Source organism: Cynocephalus volans, chromosome 8, assembly GCF_027409185.1.
Source record: "Cynocephalus volans isolate mCynVol1 chromosome 8, mCynVol1.pri, whole genome shotgun sequence".
NCBI classification, from domain to species: domain Eukaryota; kingdom Metazoa; phylum Chordata; class Mammalia; order Dermoptera; family Cynocephalidae; genus Cynocephalus; species Cynocephalus volans.
In genome coordinates this window covers 100,646,072-100,665,010 of record NC_084467.1, presented here as the reverse complement: position 1 = coordinate 100,665,010, position 18,939 = coordinate 100,646,072, and the positions used below count along the sequence as shown (strand labels likewise).

The window sequence follows — 18,939 nt, the reverse complement described above, 5'->3', positions numbered from 1 at the left end:
AGAACTTAAAACTGTAATTCCGCTTCCAGTAATTTATTCTAAGGAAATAAACAAAAATGTCAAGGTACATGTATAAGGATGTTTGTTGCAATACACATAATTTTTTTAAAAGTACACAAAATGTTGAACAATATGGGAATGGTTTAATTAAGGGTATTGTACAACTATTCAAAATGACATTTTTGAATAATATTTAATGAATGGTGAAATGCTTATTAAGAATGTAAAATGCAGGATATGAAATTACACACAGTATTATTCCCATTTTTAAAAATTATGTATTTAACACATTACATGCAAAGAAAAAGACTAAAAGAAAGCTATTGATTGACCTACATGGAGAAATTAGAATTGATTTTTTTTCTTTATATTTTTATATGATTTTCTTAAGTTTCTTGTTTTATATTCAGAATCACTTTTTTGAACAGCCAGAGGCCAAGAACCAACATTTGAAATACCCGTCATGTGGCAGACACCGAGCTAGAATTTTACCAATCTCCATAGCAATCACAAGAGGCTGGTTATCTCAGTTCATTTCACAGATGAGGAACTGAGGATCTACTATTAAAGCAATTTGTCCAGGGTTCCCTGGATTCAAGCCCAATGCCCATGTTCCTGCCACACCACATGCCTTGTCTGCTGTGGCTCCTAGTAAGCTCTTGGGAGGCTTACAACAAAGGTCATCGATGAAATAGAGCTGTGTGAGAGCTGTGTACAGCTTGACCAAGAGCAAGGACTTATTTTGTTTTCTAAATTCATCTCTCCTTCCAAAAATAGAAAACTTTGCCCTCTCAGACAAGAAACCGAGCCTCCTTTGTTGCTAAGGCTCAAGGTTCCATTCTGAAGCAGTTTTCATCCACATGCCCAGCTCCACATGTCTATGGCTTCTCTCAGAGCCTATTCTCTCATAGCCATGGTATTGGCTGTCCTGCTTATTAGATTGGCATTTTGTCAGGTTACAGCAGAAGGACAGGGCAGAGCTGCACACCCCCAGCCCTACCAGCCAGCTGGCTCCTTGGTCTCTTCTTTGAATACTAAAACAAACAGGCTCTGTGCTCTGGCTCTCTGCTCAAACCAAAGTGGGGGCTGTGCAACAAACATCCCAGCTATGTGAACAATCGGAAGGATATCTAACAGCACATTTGATCTTTTCTAACTTTATTTCAGCCAAATAGTCAGGGCCTCCAGGCAGCTGGGAGCCTGTCACACCCTAAGTCTTAATGTTCAGCTGAGTTCCAGGTACTGCCTTGGTGAGAAATGCCCAACCCTCCTACTGGCTCTATGCCAGATAGGTCCTAGTGACACTAACTGCACACACTCATGAAGGAAGCAGAGGTGGAATTTTTCACTACTGTTCCAAGGCCTCTTCATTGCTTCCTGTTCCCTCCCAGAGGCAGAGACAGGAAGTTACTTGGATGGGGGTCACAGCAAGTCAGTGACATTCAGGATTGGAACATGCTCCTTGGGGCTACCACTTTAACCTCCAGCACCACAGTTCATAATTTAAAAAATGGAACTACCTAGGGACTTTTATCTGTGAAGAGGGAAAAGGGGACATGGGGAATGGCACACAACACATAAAATAACAATGGGAATAACCTGGTCCTTTTTGATTCAGCCTCTTTATCTCTTTCTGCACCCACATAAAATGACTGCATGTTCACAAAAGTTTGAAAAATCCTGGGTTAAACAAAGTTAAATAGATTAAGTTACTATAGGAATTCTAAGAATCTTTAATGTGCTCATGCATACTCTGAAGAGTTTATAATGAAAAGTGTTTCTTAAACATAGTCAACTATAAAACTAAGGACTCCGTAGGCACCAGGACTCCAATGAAGAACCTTTAGGAAGTGCTGCTCCAGTGTGAGCCCATGTGGACTCTATAAAGATAGAAAAGTAAGGCACAAAGCAAACTCTCCTCACCAGCCATCAGCCACCCTTCAAAACTGGAGTGTTGGATAAAACAAGGTTATTTCATACTCTCCTGTGTGTACTTCAGCAAGGGTTTATGGTATTTTTCCACCTGCTGGTCAAAGCTCCTAGAAGAGAATCCTGCCTGGAAAAAGTTCACTGGAGTCAGAAGGTACTTTAGTGCTAGGCCCCTGAACTCAGCAGCTAGAAAAGGGGCAACCTTGCTGCTGTGAGACAGGGGAGAATCATGGCCCATCCAGGCACTCTGGTTCCCTGTGGCTGCTGGGCCATCATCATCTCCCCTGGGTACCAAGGGGGACCCTAAGCCAATTTCACCCCTGGTTTCTGGAGAGATAAACTCCTCATCTGTAGACCTTAATTGCACTGAAAATCCCAGGGGGTTAGCAAACACAGTCACCATCTTCTGGGACTCACAGGAAGGAACTGCCCCATCCCATTTTTTGCTGGAGAGGTCTGGGAATAACTGCTTCTTCATCTGCAAAGGACGGTGAAAGGGCTGCTTTTCAAGGTCCCCAGGCCAGGGAAAAAGGTTCTCTTTCTTGGCTTTCTTTGTGTCTCTGTCAGCTTGAGGTTGATCAGTACTTTCCTCAGGGGATTCAAACACAACACCCTGGGTTCTCAGCCTCTTTAGCCTCCTTTGTAACAGCCAGAGAAAGCTTGGTTTTTTAGAGGAGGAACTCATGTATTGCTGCACAGAGTCTGGAATCAGGGGCATGGAGAGCCTGGGGCTCAGGCTGTCCTGAAAGAAGTCTCCACAGGGCCGTCGACCGACGATGGGCACCACCTGGCAAGGCTTCAGTGCTGCAACAAAGGCACGAAGCTCAGAGTAGGAGGAATGGTCAGAGTAAGGGATGATATGGATATCAGGGTGGGATCTGTGGATTTTCCGGCTTGTGGGAAGGATTGCAATGGTAGGGTGGGTCTGGTTCCAATGAAGCATGGCAGAATGGCAGATCTCCATATGGTCTACAGCATGGAGGCGGCCAGCCTTCTCTTCCAGTGTGAACACATCTGCCAGACCCAGCAGCTGTACCAACTCTAGGCGCCGAGGACTCAATACCACCCAGGTCCGAAACTCCAGGGCCAGCTGCTCGAGCAGTGATTCTTTTCCCAGGCTATAGAGTCCTGAATGTTAAAAGGATTGGGGAAAGTAAGAGAAGGAAGAATGAAACTATTGGAGAACCCTAATAAGTCCACCAAATGTTTAACAAAATTCACAAAATTTATGGGGCAACCCAAGGAGTATATCAGGGAGCATTTGAGCTGAGATACAAATACACAGAGAATTGGGGGTGAGGGAGGCCACACAGAATCCACTTATTCATTCAGTTCAACAAAAGAAAGTATCTACCAAGTGCTAGACACTGTAAAACAAACGTAAAAAAGGTCTCAGCCCTCAAGGGTACAATCTACATGGAGACCCAGAAACAACACAGTGAAGGGCAATGTTAGAGATATGTATACTGTGTTATGAGGGCTCAGAAGAAGAGTATCGATCAGTCAATTAAGTTAGGTAAAGTTTCCTGAAAATGACAACTGTGCTAAGTTGTCAAGGAAAGAATATGGTGGAAACATTTTTTTTTTCTTTTTTTTTATTGAAACATAATTGATTATACCTGTTTGTGGGATACAGAGTTGACATATCAGTACTTGTGTACAATATGTAATAATCACATCAGGATAATTAAGATATTCATCATTACAAAACATAATCATTCTTTGTGTCAATTTTAGAGGGGTCAGTTTGATGTTACTAAAGTAAAGAAGGAATTGGTGAGAAATGATACTAGAGATATAAGTAAGAACCATATAAGAGAAGACCTTGTATGTACTGCTAAGGAGCTTGGACTTAATTCTGTAAGTGAAGGGGAGCCATTAAAGAATCTAAAGCAGGAAAATGGCTAACTCTAATCATAGGAATAATATGATCAGAACAAGCCTTTAGGAAAATAAATAAATAAATGAAGAGCAGCAATGTTATTCGACTGCCTGGATGAGAATAAGCTGGAAGCAGCAGTTCCAACTGGAAGGCCCAAATAGTACTTACATAGAAAGAAATGAAGACATGAATTTGGGTAATGGTTATGGTAACAGATATGGAAGATGCTGTTTAATAGCTGTTCCTTTTCTTAAGGTCTATTTCAAATCCACAATCAGGTTGTCAACTCCTTAAAAGAACGTATATTTCTTTTATATCTACTTTATTCCTGATTATGGATCAAAATCTCACTCTTTGGGCACAAACGTAGCTGATTTTCTTTATATATATTCCCAATTTTTCCCTGTCTAGGTCCTTCCATACTAGACTGTAAGCCCTCAAAGTCAGAGACCACATTTTATTCATCTTTTATATCCCCACTGCTTAGTGGATACTTGGCACATAGTGGGGGCTTATTATATATTTGCAAAATTAATCAAGTCCTCCACAGCACCCTCCTAGTCAACTGTGCTTCTCTGGGAAAATTCAAGAATGGGTATGGCTGATATTTCTTCATGAGCAGTTAAGCAATCCTGAGGGTAGGGGATATTCTCAATTTGGTAATTATCCTGGAAGGTGTATAATTTTTTCAATGCCTTTGTTTAACCTCACTTTGAAAATCCTTTCAGAGTTGGGCCATGTCCTTTTAAAATGTTCATAATGGTGGCAAATCTATTCCCTTTTGTGGACTTATAGTTTTGGAAACAACCAAAAAAGTCATTTAGAACTAAACCTATTACATTTTTTAAAACAAAATTGATTATCATGAACTCCCTTAAAAGGCAACTTTAAAAGAAGAATCCTAAAAATGTTTTTTACCATCACTAGAACAAGCGAACCTATTTTTTTCAACGTACCTAATTTAAAGCACAGCATTCATTTAAATACCTACAATCTGATAAATTTCGTCCATTCATATAACAAATTATTGAATGACTATGTGTCAGGCATTAATATAGGTATCTGGGATATATCCATAATAAAAGAAAGAGCCCTGCCGTTGTGGAACTTACATTCTAGCAGAGAGAGTCAGACAATAAAAACTAAATATAATAAATTCATAAATTACAGAATATATTTTAAGATAATGAGTGCAGTATTGTCCCTCTTCCTTTTTTTTTTTTTTTTTTTTTTTTGTCTTTTTTTTCATGACCGGCACTCAGCCAGTGAGTGCACCAGCCATTCCTATATAGGATCCGAACCTGCGGCGGGAGCATCGCTGTGCTCCCAGCGCCGCACTCTCCCGAGTGCGCCACGGGCTCAGCCCAGTATTGTCCTTCTTCTAATAATCATTTTGAAAATGTCTAAAAGTGATCTACAGATTCAATGCAATCCCCATCAAAATACCAATGGCATTCTTCACAAAAAGAGAAAAAACAATTCTAACATTCATGTAGAACAACAAAAGACCCTGAATAGCCAAAGCAATCCTGAGCAAAAAAAATAAAGCTGCAGGCATAACACTACCTGACTTCAAATTATACTACAAAGCTATAGTAACCAAAACAGCATGGTGCTGGCATAAAAACAGACACTCAGACCAATGGGACAAAATAGAGAACCCAGGAATGAACCCATAAACTTACAGCCAACTGGTCTTTGACAAAGGCACTGAGAACAAAAATTGGGGAAAAGACTGCCTCTTCAATAAATGGAGCTAGAAAAACTGGACATCCATATGTAGAAGAGTAAAACTAGACCCGTACCTCTTGCAATATACCAAAATCAACTCAAAATGGATTAAAGACTTAAATGTAAGACCTGAAACTATACAACTATTAAAAGAAAATATAGGGGAAATACTTCAGGAAGTAGGAATGGGCAAAGACTTTATTGATAAGTCCCCCAAAGCACAGGCAACAAAAGGAAAAATAAACAAATGGGATTATATCAAACTAAAAAGCTTCTGCACAGCAAAAGACACAATCAACAGAGTGAAAAGACAACCTACAGAGTGGGAGAAAATATTTGCGAACTATGCATCTGACAAAGGATTAATATCTAGAATATACAAGGAACTCAAACAACTTAACAGTAAAAAACCAAATAACCCAATTAAAAAATGGGCAAAGGAGCTAAATAGGCATTTCTCAAAGGAAGATGTACAAATGGCCAACAGACACATGAAAAAATGCCCGACATCACTCAGCAACAGGGAAATGCAAATCAAAACCACACTAAGATATCATCTCACCTCAGTTAGACCGGCTATTATCAGAAAGACAGAGAATAACAAATGCTGGCAAGAATGCAGAATGAGGGGAATCCTCCTACACTGTTGATGGGACTGTGAATTGGTACAGCCATTATGGAAAATGGTATGGAGGTTCCTTAAACAACTACAGATAGAATAGCCATACAATCCAGCAATCCCACTGCTGGGTATAAACCCAAAGGAATGGAAGTCATCATTGAAGGGATACCTGCACTCCCATGTTTATTGCAGCTCTATTTACAATAGCCAAGAGTTGGAACCAACCTAAATGTCCAAACTTGGACAACTGGATAAGGAAAATGTGGTATATTTACACAACGGAATATTACTTCGCCTTTAAAAAAAATGAAATACTGCCATTCACAGCAACATGAATTAACTTAGAGAAAATTATGTTAAGTAAAATAAGCCAGGCACAGAAAGTGAAATACCAAATGTCTTTACTCATAAGTGGGAGCTAAAAAATAAATAATTTTAAAAAAGAAAGAAAGGAAGATACAACAATCACAATAATATGTTGAGCTTTCAAAAGGAGAGAACTGACGTTATCAGAGGTGGGAAAGGGGAAGCGGGTGGGGGTAAAAGAGGAATTGGTAAAGGGCCATGAAAAATGATTACATTGTATATTGTTGAATATACTAATTATCCTGATTTGAACTTCACATATTGTACACAGGTATTGATATTCAACTTTGTACCCCACAGATACATACAATCACCTGTCTTACAATTTTAAAATATATATGTATTATCCTTTTCCAGTTAACATCCTTCAATAGCTCTTTGTTGGCTAGGTTTAGACCAAGTTCAAAATGGTCTACCAGGACTCCAGCCATTGTGGAACTTACATTCTAGCAGGGAGAGTCACACAATAAAAGGCAAGCAGCACTCATAGTAGCTTTCCAGTCTCCTTGCCCACTGTGTGCCTGTCACACTGGCTGCTGCTTCTCTATTCCACAAACACACAAAGCTTCTTCCCACTTCCATCCATCTTAAGGAGTTTACGTTGTGTGTGTGGCAGGGAAAGTCGGGAACAGATAATAAATAATAAGTAATGGCATGTTAAAAAAAAACATATACTGTGTGTTGGGAGGTGAGAAGTGCTATAAAAAAACGAAAAAGTTGAGTTGGTAGGATATCAGGAGTTGGAAATGTGGGAGTGGGCAGGTTGCAGTTTTTAAATAAGGTGGTCAAGGTAGGTTTCACGGACAGCGTCAAAGTTGCACAAAGACTTGAAAGATGTGAGAAACGTCAAAGAGCCTACATTCACTAACTATGAGTAAGAGAAAAAGGAAAAGAAACAACTTACCAATCTTTACATTATGATGTGGGTGCTTTCGAATGAGCTGGACAATCTGGTGGGCAGCTTCCTGTCGGGAAGGAAGAACCAGGGCTGGGTTGCAATTGGTATTGTCTAGGTATAAGGTATGGATCTGCTTCCCCAATGTCAGGGCTGGCTCCTTTAGCATGGATGGTGTATATCGAAAATCACCTGGAAGAAGAATATATGGGGGACAGAAGGTCAGTGACAAAATAATAGAAGACAAGCCTCTCCCACCTCCAGGAACAGATGGGTATTTGCTTACTGTCCTGTGGGAAAACTATTATGTGGCCTGGCACTAAACTGTGTAGTATAGCTTCTTTGTGGAAATGTCTCCATCCTGCTCCTGTTTTTAGTTACTCTTCACAAGTTTAAACACAAGTTTACTCCTTTAAACAACTGGCTCCCATAGGAACTAATAGAGCAAGAACTCACTCACCACCCCCCACCCCAGGGAGGGCATTCATCTATTTATGAGGGACTGGCTCCCCATGACCCAAACTGCTCCCAACATTGCCAAGTTGGGGATTAGATTTCTACCTGAGCTTTGGGGGTGTAGTGGATTGAATGGTCTCCCAAAGTCATTGAAGCTTGGTCCCCACTGTAACTGTTGAAGGTGGAAAATCCTAAGGCGTGGGAAATCAGTTAAGAAGGGGTCGCTGTGCTCATATGTAATGAAGCTAGAAGGCCTCCAGACTTATATTCTGTCTTCAGTGTAGGGATTTGTATCTCTTTCACTTCTTTATAAATCATAATGCTTAACAAATTACAAAGATCTTTTAAAGTTATTTTGAATTGTGTGTCCAGTGGGTGGGGGACAGGGTATGTGGAGTAATTACAAGGAAGGAGAAATGAAGCAGGTTGTTTTTTGATTCACGGGGTAAAGAAAACAATGACAAAAGTTAGCTTTAAATATTAAAAAAAAGTCCTTGATGGATTTTATTATAAAAAATAAAAATAAAAATATAAAAAACAAAAGCAGTATCAACAAAAATAGTATTGAGGCTGGGAAGGTGGGAGGGAGCCCTCAGGAGACTCACCTGTGTAGAGAATGGTTCCAAAGTAGCCTTCAAAGAGAAACATGACAGAACCAGGGCAGTGATTGGCATCAATGAGGGTTACAGTCATGGTCTCTCGTCCAATTTCATCTAGAGGCAATACATGGCTCTCACCAACCTCCAGGGCTCGGATCCACTGCTTAGATACCTGAGAAAAAAATTGGTCATCCCAGTGACCAGACTCCTCTCCCTGATTCCTCCCTGGATCAGGAACTATTCCTTACATGAATCAAGGAAAGCTGACCAAATCCTGAGCCACCCTGGAGCAGAAGCTGTAATGGGGATTCCCAAGCAAAAGGCCCCCCCTACTCCCACTCCCCACCCACCCTTTGTACAAGTTTAAGAGTTCAGAAAATAGTCTAGTCAGGGAGTCTCAAACTTTCTCTTGATCATAATTGTCCCTTGGGGACAATTGTTTAAAAAAAAAAAAAAATCCAGGGGCTGGCCCGTGGCTCACTCGGGAGAGTGTGGTGCTGATAACACCAAGGCCCCGGGTTCGGATCCCATATAGGGATGGCCGGTTTGCTCACTGGCTGAGCGTGGTGCTGACAACACCAAGTCAAGGGTTAAGATCCCCTTACCGGTCATCTTTAAAAAAAAAAAAAAAAAAAAAAAAAAAAATCCAGCAAGATTTCCAGGACCCACACCAGCCATACCTACTGAATCAGTTTGGCCTGGGTGGGGAGGGGACTGGAGAAATACAGTATTTACCCAGCACATTAGATAGATAAAGAGAAGACCAGTTTGGGCAACATTGGCCTGGCTTATGTGAAAAGGTAGGCAGTTTCCTTGGATGTACTAAAAAATCGCCCCAACTAATAGCTAAAATATCTCAAGTCGGTCAGTTGGAAGCCACGTTCCTATTCCGGGCGAAGGATGAATATGGGGGTTCAAACAAACTCCTACATCTGTAAAAATCAGTCCTCTTGCCTCCCCTCCCCCCCCATGACTCCAAAGCTATGACAGACCGGAAGTCCCTATCCAGATGCCAGGACCAGCTCTTGGAAGCTGACACCAGTCCCCCATACCTGTAGGTGACGATGCAAGAGGTGGGCAGTGATTGGGGAGCAGTAAAGGGGCCGGGCCCAGGTGCTAGACAGGCCCACGGTGTGGTCCGAGTGCAGGTGGGACAAGAAAAAGAGCCGCGCAGCACCAGCCCGGCGCAGGCTCCAAAAGTCCACGGCGATGGGCGTGTGGGGGATCAGGACCCCGTTCATGGTGACGAGACTGGAGAGTCACCAGTGGGATCTGCATTGGGGCAGGTTCCTGCGTGAGGCTTCCACAACGGCGCCCCGAAAAAAGTCATGCTGGGGCAAGAACAGGGCCACAAACCCTAAGGGAAAGCCAGCCCAGTAGAGGAACAAGCTACTAAAGCTACTAAAGAAAGAAGGAAGTGACTGCGCTCGCGGGGTACTGGGGATAGGATCCCAAACCGCGGTAGACGCTCTGCGCCCGCTCCCGCGCGGCAGCGGAGGCCGAACAGGCACTCAAAGCGCGCGCTGCTGGGAGGAGCCAGGCCGAAGTAGCGGATTTCCGATTGCCCGCGCAACTCCACCAGAGGGAGCCGCGCGCCTGCGTCTGGAGGTGAAAGTTTGGGGGAAGGGCGCCCTAAGGTCGGGGTCGGGTACGCTGTACGCTCGCAGGGAGAATGGCAGCTGCTCTGTCTGGTCTGTTGACGAAAGGGCGGGACTTCCGCACAGAGCATGATTGGACCTATGGGTGATGGCAACAGCGAGGAGGCGCCAGAAAGGCTGAAACTGGAGCGGGAGAGATCTGCGACTGGGTTGGACCCGGGCGGAGGGCCTAGAGCTAGCGGGAGAGACTTGTGGGCGGAGTGAACAGCCTGCAGGTCCGGGGTGGGGCCTGAAGGGCCTAGGGTGGGGCTTGCTGGGGAGCAGAGGGGGTTGAAGTGAGTGTCAGAGGCCTGGATTCCGGCCCCGAGGAAGCCAAGGCTGGGGCGAGATCACGACTTTAGTCTTTTTTACTGACCGACATTTCCTTTATTCAGGGTCCCACATCAGGACTAGAAGGAGACCACGAGTTACTTGTGGGAGCTGCCCCTTGACTGTTGGAGAAGATGCCGTACCTTGGCTCCGAGGACGTGGTGAAGGAGCTGAAGAAGGCTCTGTGTAACCCTCACATTCAGGCTGATAGGCTGCGCTACCGGAATATCATCCAGCGAGTGATTAGGTATCGCCCAACCCCCTTAGCGTCCTCACTGCCCCCCTTTTCAGTCCTCATCTGAGTTCCTATCCCTGGCCGCTCTGAAAGAGTAAACGAACTTTCTTACATGGCAATTGTATGATTTGGTCTTCATCCTGCTGCTCTGGAGTGCCATCTCAGTCTCCCTTGTTGGACATCTTTTACTCAGCTGGGCGGTGTCCTTCATGTCACGGGCTTGAACAATTACACATTAGTGCTGACTCTCGGACCTATAATATATATAGTACTCACTTCCTTTTTTAGCTTCATACCCAGGTATGCCACTGCCCGCTTGGCATTTCCACCTGGATGGATCAAAGGTATGTCCAAAATAGTGCCAACATTCTTCTCTCCTCCCTGTACCTGCTCTTCGGCTTATATTTGTGTTGATGAATGTCACCAGCCAGCTGACTAAGTTTGGGAGTCAACCTTGATGACACCTGACCTTCACTTCTCATGTCAGTTGGTATGAATTCATAATATCCATCCTCCCTTTTTTATTGGTACTGCTGCTATTCTCTTTCAGGCCTTCATTACCAAAGCAATTGCAGTAGCTTACTAGTAGGTCACCTCGACTCCTCATTTCAGTGAGAATTTTTCCATTATACAAATCTGAACACATAACTCTTGCCTACAGCTGTGACAATTCTTTTAGTATGCAGAAAAGTCTCTTGTCATGCTTTTTTAAAGAAAATGAAGATTTTTTCATGCAGTCCAGCTATTCTGATTTCAGTAGGGTGGGATGGAATCCAGGAATATGTATTTTTAACAAACATCTCAGCTGCTTCCAGTAGGAGAACAGTTTGAGAAACAGTAATCTGCAGAATGAAGTACAAACTTCTTATCATAGCACACAAGGAACAGCCTCATAGCATGTATCATTATCTCTCTATCACATTAGGTAAGCTCCTGCTCATACAACTAAAGTATTGCTTCCTCTATAAAGAAAAATTTTCTGACTTCCTAGCAGTGTCAGAACTCTGGATCTCCTCTGCACCTTGTACATTTCTTTTGTTTAAATACTTACCAATCAAACTGTAATTAGTAGTGTTCTTGTCTGGTTCTTTAATAGACTTTTGAGTTCCTAGAGATCTGAGTCCAGGCCTCTTCAAGATTGTGTCCCAAGAGCATATCCCTGGAATATAAAAGCTGAATTTCACTGGAATGTGCTAGGGATTCAGTAAGTGTTTGCTGAGTGATTAGAAGAACAATGTTTATTGCAGGCCTATGGTGTAAAGTATTGTGTGATATAATAGACAAGGTAGACTTGGTTGCTTCCCTCTAAGAGATCATGATCTAGTTGGATACCCAGGATATGTATAAGTAAAACTCCCTCCATTGTAGGTTGGGGATTTTGTATTTTACTTCTTCCTGCCATGTGTGTTGGTTTCAGGCACATGACTCAGGGCTTGGACATGTCTGGTGTTTTCATGGAAATGGTGAAGGCCAGTGCCACTGTAGATATTGTTCAGAAGAAGTTGGTTTATCTGTACATGTGCACATATGCCCCCCTGAAACCAGATTTGGCTCTCCTGGCCATCAATACACTGTGCAAAGACTGCTCGGATCCCAACCCGATGGTACGAGGGCTGGCACTACGGAGCATGTGTAGCCTCAGGTGAGCACCCTCTTCCCTGCCTGGTCCTCAGTGGCTGATGAATTTAGGTGGTCATGAGGCAGGTTTTTAATGAGGAAATTTGAGTTTCTTAATACTGGGGAAAACACTGTTGTATCTTGAACTCAGTTTTTTAGCCATTATTTTGGCTAAATAAATTATATCATATGGTTTTATTAAAGGGAGTTTTCCATTCTCACTCTTGGTAAAATCGTCCTCTGTTTTGTTTAAAGATTTCCAAACACTTATGTATATATCTTTTTTGCTGTCTATGTAGCATTATTCAAATGAAAAGTCAAATTATGGCTTTTTATGTTGGGCAGAGGCTTTTTCCAGTTCTTCATGAACTGATAGATACACATTCAAACCTATACTAAACCCTCTGTTAAGAGAAGAGGGGCTGAATTTTGTCAAAACTAGTATTTCAGGGTCTGGCTGACTCTAGGATGTGTTGCTTAGGATGCCTGGTGTGCAGGAATATATCCAACAGCCTATTCTCAACGGTCTGCGGGATAAGGCTTCATATGTCAGGAGGGTGGCAGTCCTTGGCTGTGCCAAGATGCATAATCTTCATGGAGACTCTGAAGTGGGTAAGTTCAGTGTAATCCATCATGATCAATATTTATTTGTGCCTCTATTATGTGTATTACTTTGTAAAAGATTAGGTAGCTTTGGTAGAAAATAATAATGTGGTCCTATTTCTGTACATGTCTCTCTAAATAGGATGCAGCACCTAGTTTTTTCTGAGATTAGAGAAGCCTTTCCTTTGGGGCCCAAGTGAGATTCTTTGCATTAGCTATTTAGAACAGTCTGGAGATGGCAGTTTTTTGCCTTGCACTTTGATATTGCCTTTGTCATTTTTGTAACAGAAGTTCAACTTTGTCTGCCTGGAACTATTACTCTGGTTCTATCCCTCAAGCTTTTCTTCTTTATCTGAGATCTTCATTCTTTTTTACAGATGGTGCTCTGGTAAATGAGTTATACAGTTTACTGCGTGATCAGGATCCAATTGTGGTTGTGAATTGCCTGAGGTCTCTAGAGGAAATTCTGAAACAGGAAGGAGGAGTTGTCATCAATAAGCCCATTGCCCACCATCTCTTAAATCGGTTTGAATGCCTCAGTGCTCTTTTTATTATGAGACCTGCATCCTGATGAGATCTTGTTGATGTGCTGAATTAAGGAGAAGTCTTAAACGTGTTGAATTAAGGAGAAGTCTTAAACAACTTACGTAGGGTAGAAAAAGAAATTTAACCATAATTATTAACTTCCTTACATTTCACTGAGAGAATTTCTTTTATCTCCTTTCGTTTCTCTTGTTGATATGTATAGAGAGCAGAAACATCCTAGGGAGATAGGTTCTACTCTCCTCTACAGTCATTATGTACCCCAAACTAAACCATTTATTGTATCTTAAAACGTACAGAATCTAGACCCAGTGTGTACTGATCATGTCTTTGGCCTTGGATGAGTGTGCTTTTGTGCCATCAACTTGTCTTGAAATTGAAAGCCTCTTTTGTGTAAACTTTAAGTAGTCCATAAAAAGAACGATTTGATTATGGCACAGCCTATTTTAAGAATTCTCCTTTTGTTAGGATAAACAGCCAACTGGTACCATCGCAGTAGCATGGAGATGGTCCTAATTTGTTGTTAAGATAGTGCTTTTGTTTCTTTTTTGGATAGAATGTCAAAACTGGACCAATGGGGCCAGGCCGAAGTATTGACCTTTCTGCTACGCTACCAACCCCACAGTGAGGAGGAACTGTTTGACATTCTCAATCTGTTGGACAGCCTTCTCAAGAGCAGTAGCCCAGGTGTGGTGATGGGAGCCACCAAACTCTTTCTGATTTTAGCAAAAAAGTTTCCCAACGTACAGACTGATGTACTCATGCGCATCAAGGGAACTTTGCTAGCTGCTTGTTCTTCAGAAAGTCGTGAGCTCTGTTTTGCTGCCCTGTGTCATGTGCGACAGATCTTGCATAGTTTGCCAGGTCACTTTAGCAGCCACTACAAAAAGTTTTTTTGCTCCTACTCGGAGCCCCACTACATCAAGCTACAGAAGGTGGAGGTGCTCTGTGAGCTGGTGAATGATGAAAACGTGCAGCAGGTGCTAGATGAGCTTCGAGGGTACTGCACTGATGTGTCTGCTGACTTTGCACAGGCTGCCGTCTTTGCTATAGGTAGGTGTCTGCTGCTTTTCTTTCTTGAGAGGCTAGACCAGCCAGCTAGAAATCTGTGGTCAGAGCAACACTAGAGAGTGAAAGAGAATGAATCTTGCTTCAGAGACAAAGTACCATGCACTGAAGAATTGGGTGAGTGACTACAAAGAAGGGTGAAGGGAGATTTTTTTTGTTGTTGAGACTGGTGTTGTCATATCTTTCTGGATAGAGAATACATGTAACTCAAACTACAATACTTAAAATTTATGTTGCCTTTTCTTGTCTTCTATCCAAAGTACTTTCCTATATATCATCTTACCACAGACCTGTGAGGTAGTGAGGAAAAGTGGACAAGTGTTATTGACTTCATTTTAAAGATGAATAAATCCAGGCACAAAAAAGTTCATTAAATTGCCAAAAGGTTATATAGTTCTGGGACTAGAATCCAGCTTTTCTGACTCAGAGTCTTATGTCAATTCATCAGTCATTTATTGAGCTTCTATTATGGGCTATGTGTTGTGCTGAATATAGACCAAGACAGAATAATTCCTAAATCTTATAGACTTTTTTATACTACTCTGCCTGGAATTTAAAAGACATTTTCAAAAAATGAAAGCAGCCGGGGAGCTAAGTTGTGGAGAAGGAACCCGCATACTTGGAATAAAGTATGGTTATTTTTAGGGGCAGAGAAGAGGGAGCAAAGAGGAGAGCAGAAATTACTGCAGTCAAGAGACTGCTGTCAATTGTCTCCAGCAGGAATATCCCTGTGTGGTGTGTGCTGCAACAAAAAGGGAGCCTCATATCTGGCTGCCATGTAAATACCTTGGTTGCTGTAAATTTTCAACCTTGTTCAATAGGAAATTCTTATTTCCATGAATTTTCAGTTTTCTAGTGGTCAATGAAAAAAAAAAAGAATTCATTTTTTAACCTAGGTTCCCTCTATAGCAAACTTAGGTTCTTATTTCTTCAAGGGGTGACTTTTTTTTTTTTTTATTGGTATCTCTGGTCCTCTTTGACTTGTGGGAAATGATTTTCCTCTGTAGGTGGCATTGCCAGGACTTACACAGATCAATGTGTGCAGATTCTAACAGAATTGCTGGGGCTTCGACAAGAGCACATTACCACAGGTAATGGCTACCTTTCTAGGATTCTTTTCTCTAGTGCCTGGCCTATAGTAGTCACTCAAAAATATTTGTTGTCAAATGAATTATATAGAAATTTAAACTTTTCCTAGCATCATTATCTGTTACTGTCAGAGAAGCTTAGGGTCTATAGATCTCATAGGATAGAGAGTCTTCGGCAGGCTGCCATGAGTCTACAAAGCTAATGAAGGATACTAGGATGACTTTGCTTGTTATTTCCCCATCTTCACCCCTTTTTTTGCTTTACAGCAGTATATGATAGGCAGTGGCTTCCAGGGCTGGGACTTGGGTAAGACAAGCAAGTTGCCTAGGATACAGAATTTAAGAACAGACCCACTTTCAGGTTCATGCCAAGTGCCAACCATGCATGTCTTTTAAAATTTTGCACCCTAGGCACTTTGCTTGCCTCACCATAGTCCCAGTCCTGGTGGCTCCATTTATACTGTCTTCAGAGTATTATTCAATAGCAGTACTATCCCATGTTTGCATACAGCTTTATATTTTACAAAGTGCTTTCCCATGCATAAACTCATTTATCCTCATGTGAATCTGATAAGCGCACATTCTTTCTAGAAAGTAATACCCATGTCACACATTTCTCAGATAATTATCAACTACCCCTCCAAAACCCATTTTACAGAATTCAGCAAGAAATCTAGTCTGAATACATGACTTTTCTTAAGATTCCTTCCTGCATGGAGGCTCTAATCCTGTGCTCTTTTATCATGGACTGTGTTGTAGTGGTTGTGCAGACTTTCCGAGACCTGATTTGGTTGTGTCCTCAGTGTACTGAAGCTGTGTGCCAGGCCCTACCCGGCTGTGAGGAGAACATTCAAGATAGCGAGGTAGACTGTCATTCTTTACTTCTAAGCAGAGGGTGAATGCTTGGGACCCTGCCTTCTGAAATGTAATCTAATTATTCTTTCTACTCTATGTCTGAAGTGGAAACTAAGAATTGATTGCACCTCAGATTCTCTTTTCTATGTAGATGGTATATAAATTATTAAAGTAGGATTTATTTGTGTTTTTTATAAGTACTTTTTTTATGACAAATACCATTGTTCTCTTGAACAGTTTTGAGTTAGAGATTTAGATCTAGAGTTTTCAGTTGGAATGAGAACCAATATCATTTGTGGAATTTTACAAAGATTTGGGCTTTATTTCAGGTCTAAAATATTTCAGAGGTGATGGACCTAGACAAATATATTTTTAAGAACGTTTACAGATGACTCTGATGTACACTCTAGGTTAATAACCTTTTTCATGAAAAATTTAGACAAATTCCTTAAGAAGCTTCCACTGAAACACTAAACCTTAAATTGGGCCAGAGGCCCCAAAGCTGAAGAAGCCTTATTTATTACTTAATAAACATAGGTTATAAAAGTTTTGTGTTTCCTCTTGTACATTAGAATTTTATTTCTATTTGTTATAGAGAGTGTAGTGGGGGTATCAATACACTGCAAGTTGAAGTAAATGAAAGACTATACCTTTTCTGCAGGCACTAGGGGAAAAGCAAAACCAACAACTGTCTGTCTTCTGTGTTTTAGACAGCCAAGTGTTGAGCACCTATTCTTATCCCTTCGTTCCCTAGGGGAAGCAGGCGCTGATTTGGCTACTTGGGGTCCACGGGGAAAGAATTCCCAATGCTCCGTATGTGTTAGAGGACTTTGTAGAGAATGTGAAATCAGAGACATTTCCAGCTGTTAAGATGGAGCTCCTCACTGCTCTGCTGCGCCTTTTCCTCTCACGACCTGCTGAGTGCCAGGACATGCTGGGACGTTTGTTATATTACTGTATAGGTAGGTTTTTCAGAAAAAAATAGTATTTGCCATGACCTGTAATAAAGATTCTCACCGCTTTCATTGTTTGGTGAGTCATGTCTGGGGCCCAAGAAGAAAATGTTAATGCTTTCTAGGCTTTCCTCCCTTCCTCCTATTTTTTTCCTCCTATTGTGATTAGCACAGGGTAGGAGAAGAGTTTTTTTGTTTTTAATTAACTCAATCTGTTGTCTTACCTCAGAGGAAGAAAAGGATATGGGTGTACGGGACCGAGGTCTCTTCTATTATCGCCTCCTCTTAGTTGGCATTGATCAAGTTAAGCGGATCCTGTGTAGCCCTAAGTCTGACCCTTCTCTTGGACTTTTGGAGGACCAGGCAGAAAGACCTGTGAATAGCTGGGCCTCAGACTTCAACACACTCATGCCAGTGTATGGCAAAGCCCGCTGGGCAGCTATCTCTAAATGCCAGGGGGCAGAGCGTCGTGGCCCAGAGCTTCCTAACACTGCATCCTTTACTACATCAGGTAAAATTTGTGCTTACTTTACATCTTGTCATGATAAATCTCTGTCTTTTGCAATGACTGGTAGAAAATAGAGTACGCTAACTAAATCTCAGACTGTTGCCTGAATTTGAAGCCTCTGTGAGCAAGAAAGAAGTTCACCATTGGTTAGACAAAAGTCACACTGTGTACTTTCGGGAATTTAGATTAAAAAAATGTAGCTCCTAAAAAATAATAAAAAAATTAAAAATGTAGCTCCTACAGATTAAGAACAGTTCTTACACAAGGTTTTTTACTCTTTTAGGACCCCTGATTCCTGAAGAGAACAAGGAGAGGGCACAAGATATCTCTGATTCTGGAGCCCTCATGCTAGTCCCCAATTGCCAGGTTACTGCTGAGTATTTTGAGAAAACTTGGCTTAGCCTTGAAGTTGCTCATCAGCAAGTGTTGCCTTGGCAGGGAACAGTCCATCCTGACACCCTCCAGATGGCTCTGCAAGTCGTGAACATCCAGACCATCGCAATGAGCAGGGCTGGGACTCAGCCGTGGAAAGCCTACCTCAGTGCTCAGGATGATACTGGCTGTCTGTTCTTAACAGAACTACTGCTGGAGCCTGAGAACGCAGAAATGCAGATCTCTGTGAAACAAAATGAGGCAAGGACTGAGACACTGAACAGTTTTATTTCTGTATTAGAAGCTGTGATTGGAACAATTGGAGACATAAAATCGTAAACAGATTCTTGCTGTTTGTCCTGAGTGAGATAAATAACTATCAGAGTTCCTTATTCTTAATAGAGCTGCTTGTAAGTCCAGATAACATCAGAATCAAAGGAGAATGGGAAATCTAGGAATCAGGATTCTTGTGTTTTTGTTCAAAGACCATTGACTTATTCCTTTCATGCCTATTGGTGATTGACCCCATCTTTCACTGGTGATATTGTAAAGGTTAATGTTGGTAAGGGGATGGGGATGGGGTGAGGATGGGATTTGGATTCTTTTCTAATCAATTTTTGGGATTGAATTACTAATTAAAATGCCTGACA

At 41.8% G+C, this 18,939-nt stretch overlaps 2 protein-coding genes across 6 annotated transcripts; one reads left to right on the top strand and one right to left on the bottom strand.

Moving 5' to 3' along the window:
• Positions 1-448: 448 nt before the first annotated feature.
• DCLRE1B (DNA cross-link repair 1B) lies at positions 449-9,903 on the bottom strand. Its single transcript, XM_063106175.1, has 4 exons — positions 9,533-9,903; positions 8,487-8,652; positions 7,435-7,617; positions 449-3,057 (listed from the first exon to the last, which is right to left on the bottom strand). Exons 1-4 carry the CDS (start codon positions 9,719-9,721, stop codon positions 1,970-1,972), a joined length of 1,626 nt encoding a protein of 541 aa, XP_062962245.1. The 5' UTR covers positions 9,722-9,903; the 3' UTR covers positions 449-1,969.
• Positions 9,904-10,259: 356 nt separating this feature from the next.
• Positions 10,260-18,939, top strand: AP4B1 (adaptor related protein complex 4 subunit beta 1). 5 transcript variants are annotated; one of them, XM_063104924.1, is made up of 11 exons: positions 10,260-10,353; positions 10,513-10,694; positions 12,100-12,324; positions 12,781-12,911; positions 13,280-13,427; positions 14,002-14,498; positions 15,521-15,604; positions 16,361-16,464; positions 17,211-17,418; positions 17,639-17,920; positions 18,201-18,939. In XM_063104924.1, the coding sequence occupies exons 2-11, from the start codon at positions 10,582-10,584 to the stop codon at positions 18,626-18,628; spliced, it is 2,220 nt and encodes a 739-aa protein (XP_062960994.1). In that variant the 5' UTR covers positions 10,260-10,353; positions 10,513-10,581; the 3' UTR covers positions 18,629-18,939. The 5 variants fall into 5 exon arrangements, with proteins under 5 accessions (XP_062960994.1, XP_062960993.1, XP_062960996.1 ...); XM_063104923.1 differs by lacking the exon at positions 10,260-10,353 and having other exon boundaries at positions 10,420-10,694; XM_063104925.1 differs by lacking the exons at positions 10,260-10,353; positions 10,513-10,694 and adding an exon at positions 10,725-11,026.

What these genes read in the sequence shown, in the direction of transcription:
- AP4B1 (XM_063104924.1), top strand. Translation starts at nt 10,582, where the DNA reads ATGCCGTACCTTGGCTCCGAGGACGTGGTGAAGGAGCTGAAGAAGGCT. An exon ending in GGCTGCCGTCTTTGCTATAG is followed by an intron (nt 14,499 to 15,520) that starts GTAGGTGTCTGC and finishes TTTCCTCTGTAG; the next exon opens with GTGGCATTGCCAGGACTTAC. An exon ending in AGAACATTCAAGATAGCGAG is followed by an intron (nt 16,465 to 17,210) that starts GTAGACTGTCAT and finishes TTCGTTCCCTAG; the next exon opens with GGGAAGCAGGCGCTGATTTG.
- DCLRE1B (XM_063106175.1), bottom strand. Translation starts at nt 9,721, where the DNA reads ATGAACGGGGTCCTGATCCCCCACACGCCCATCGCCGTGGACTTTTGG. An exon ending in TCTTGCATCGTCACCTACAG is followed by an intron (nt 8,653 to 9,532) that starts GTATGGGGGACT and finishes TTTTTTTCTCAG; the next exon opens with GTATCTAAGCAGTGGATCCG. An exon ending in ACATCATAATGTAAAGATTG is followed by an intron (nt 3,058 to 7,434) that starts GTAAGTTGTTTC and finishes TTTAACATTCAG; the next exon opens with GACTCTATAGCCTGGGAAAA.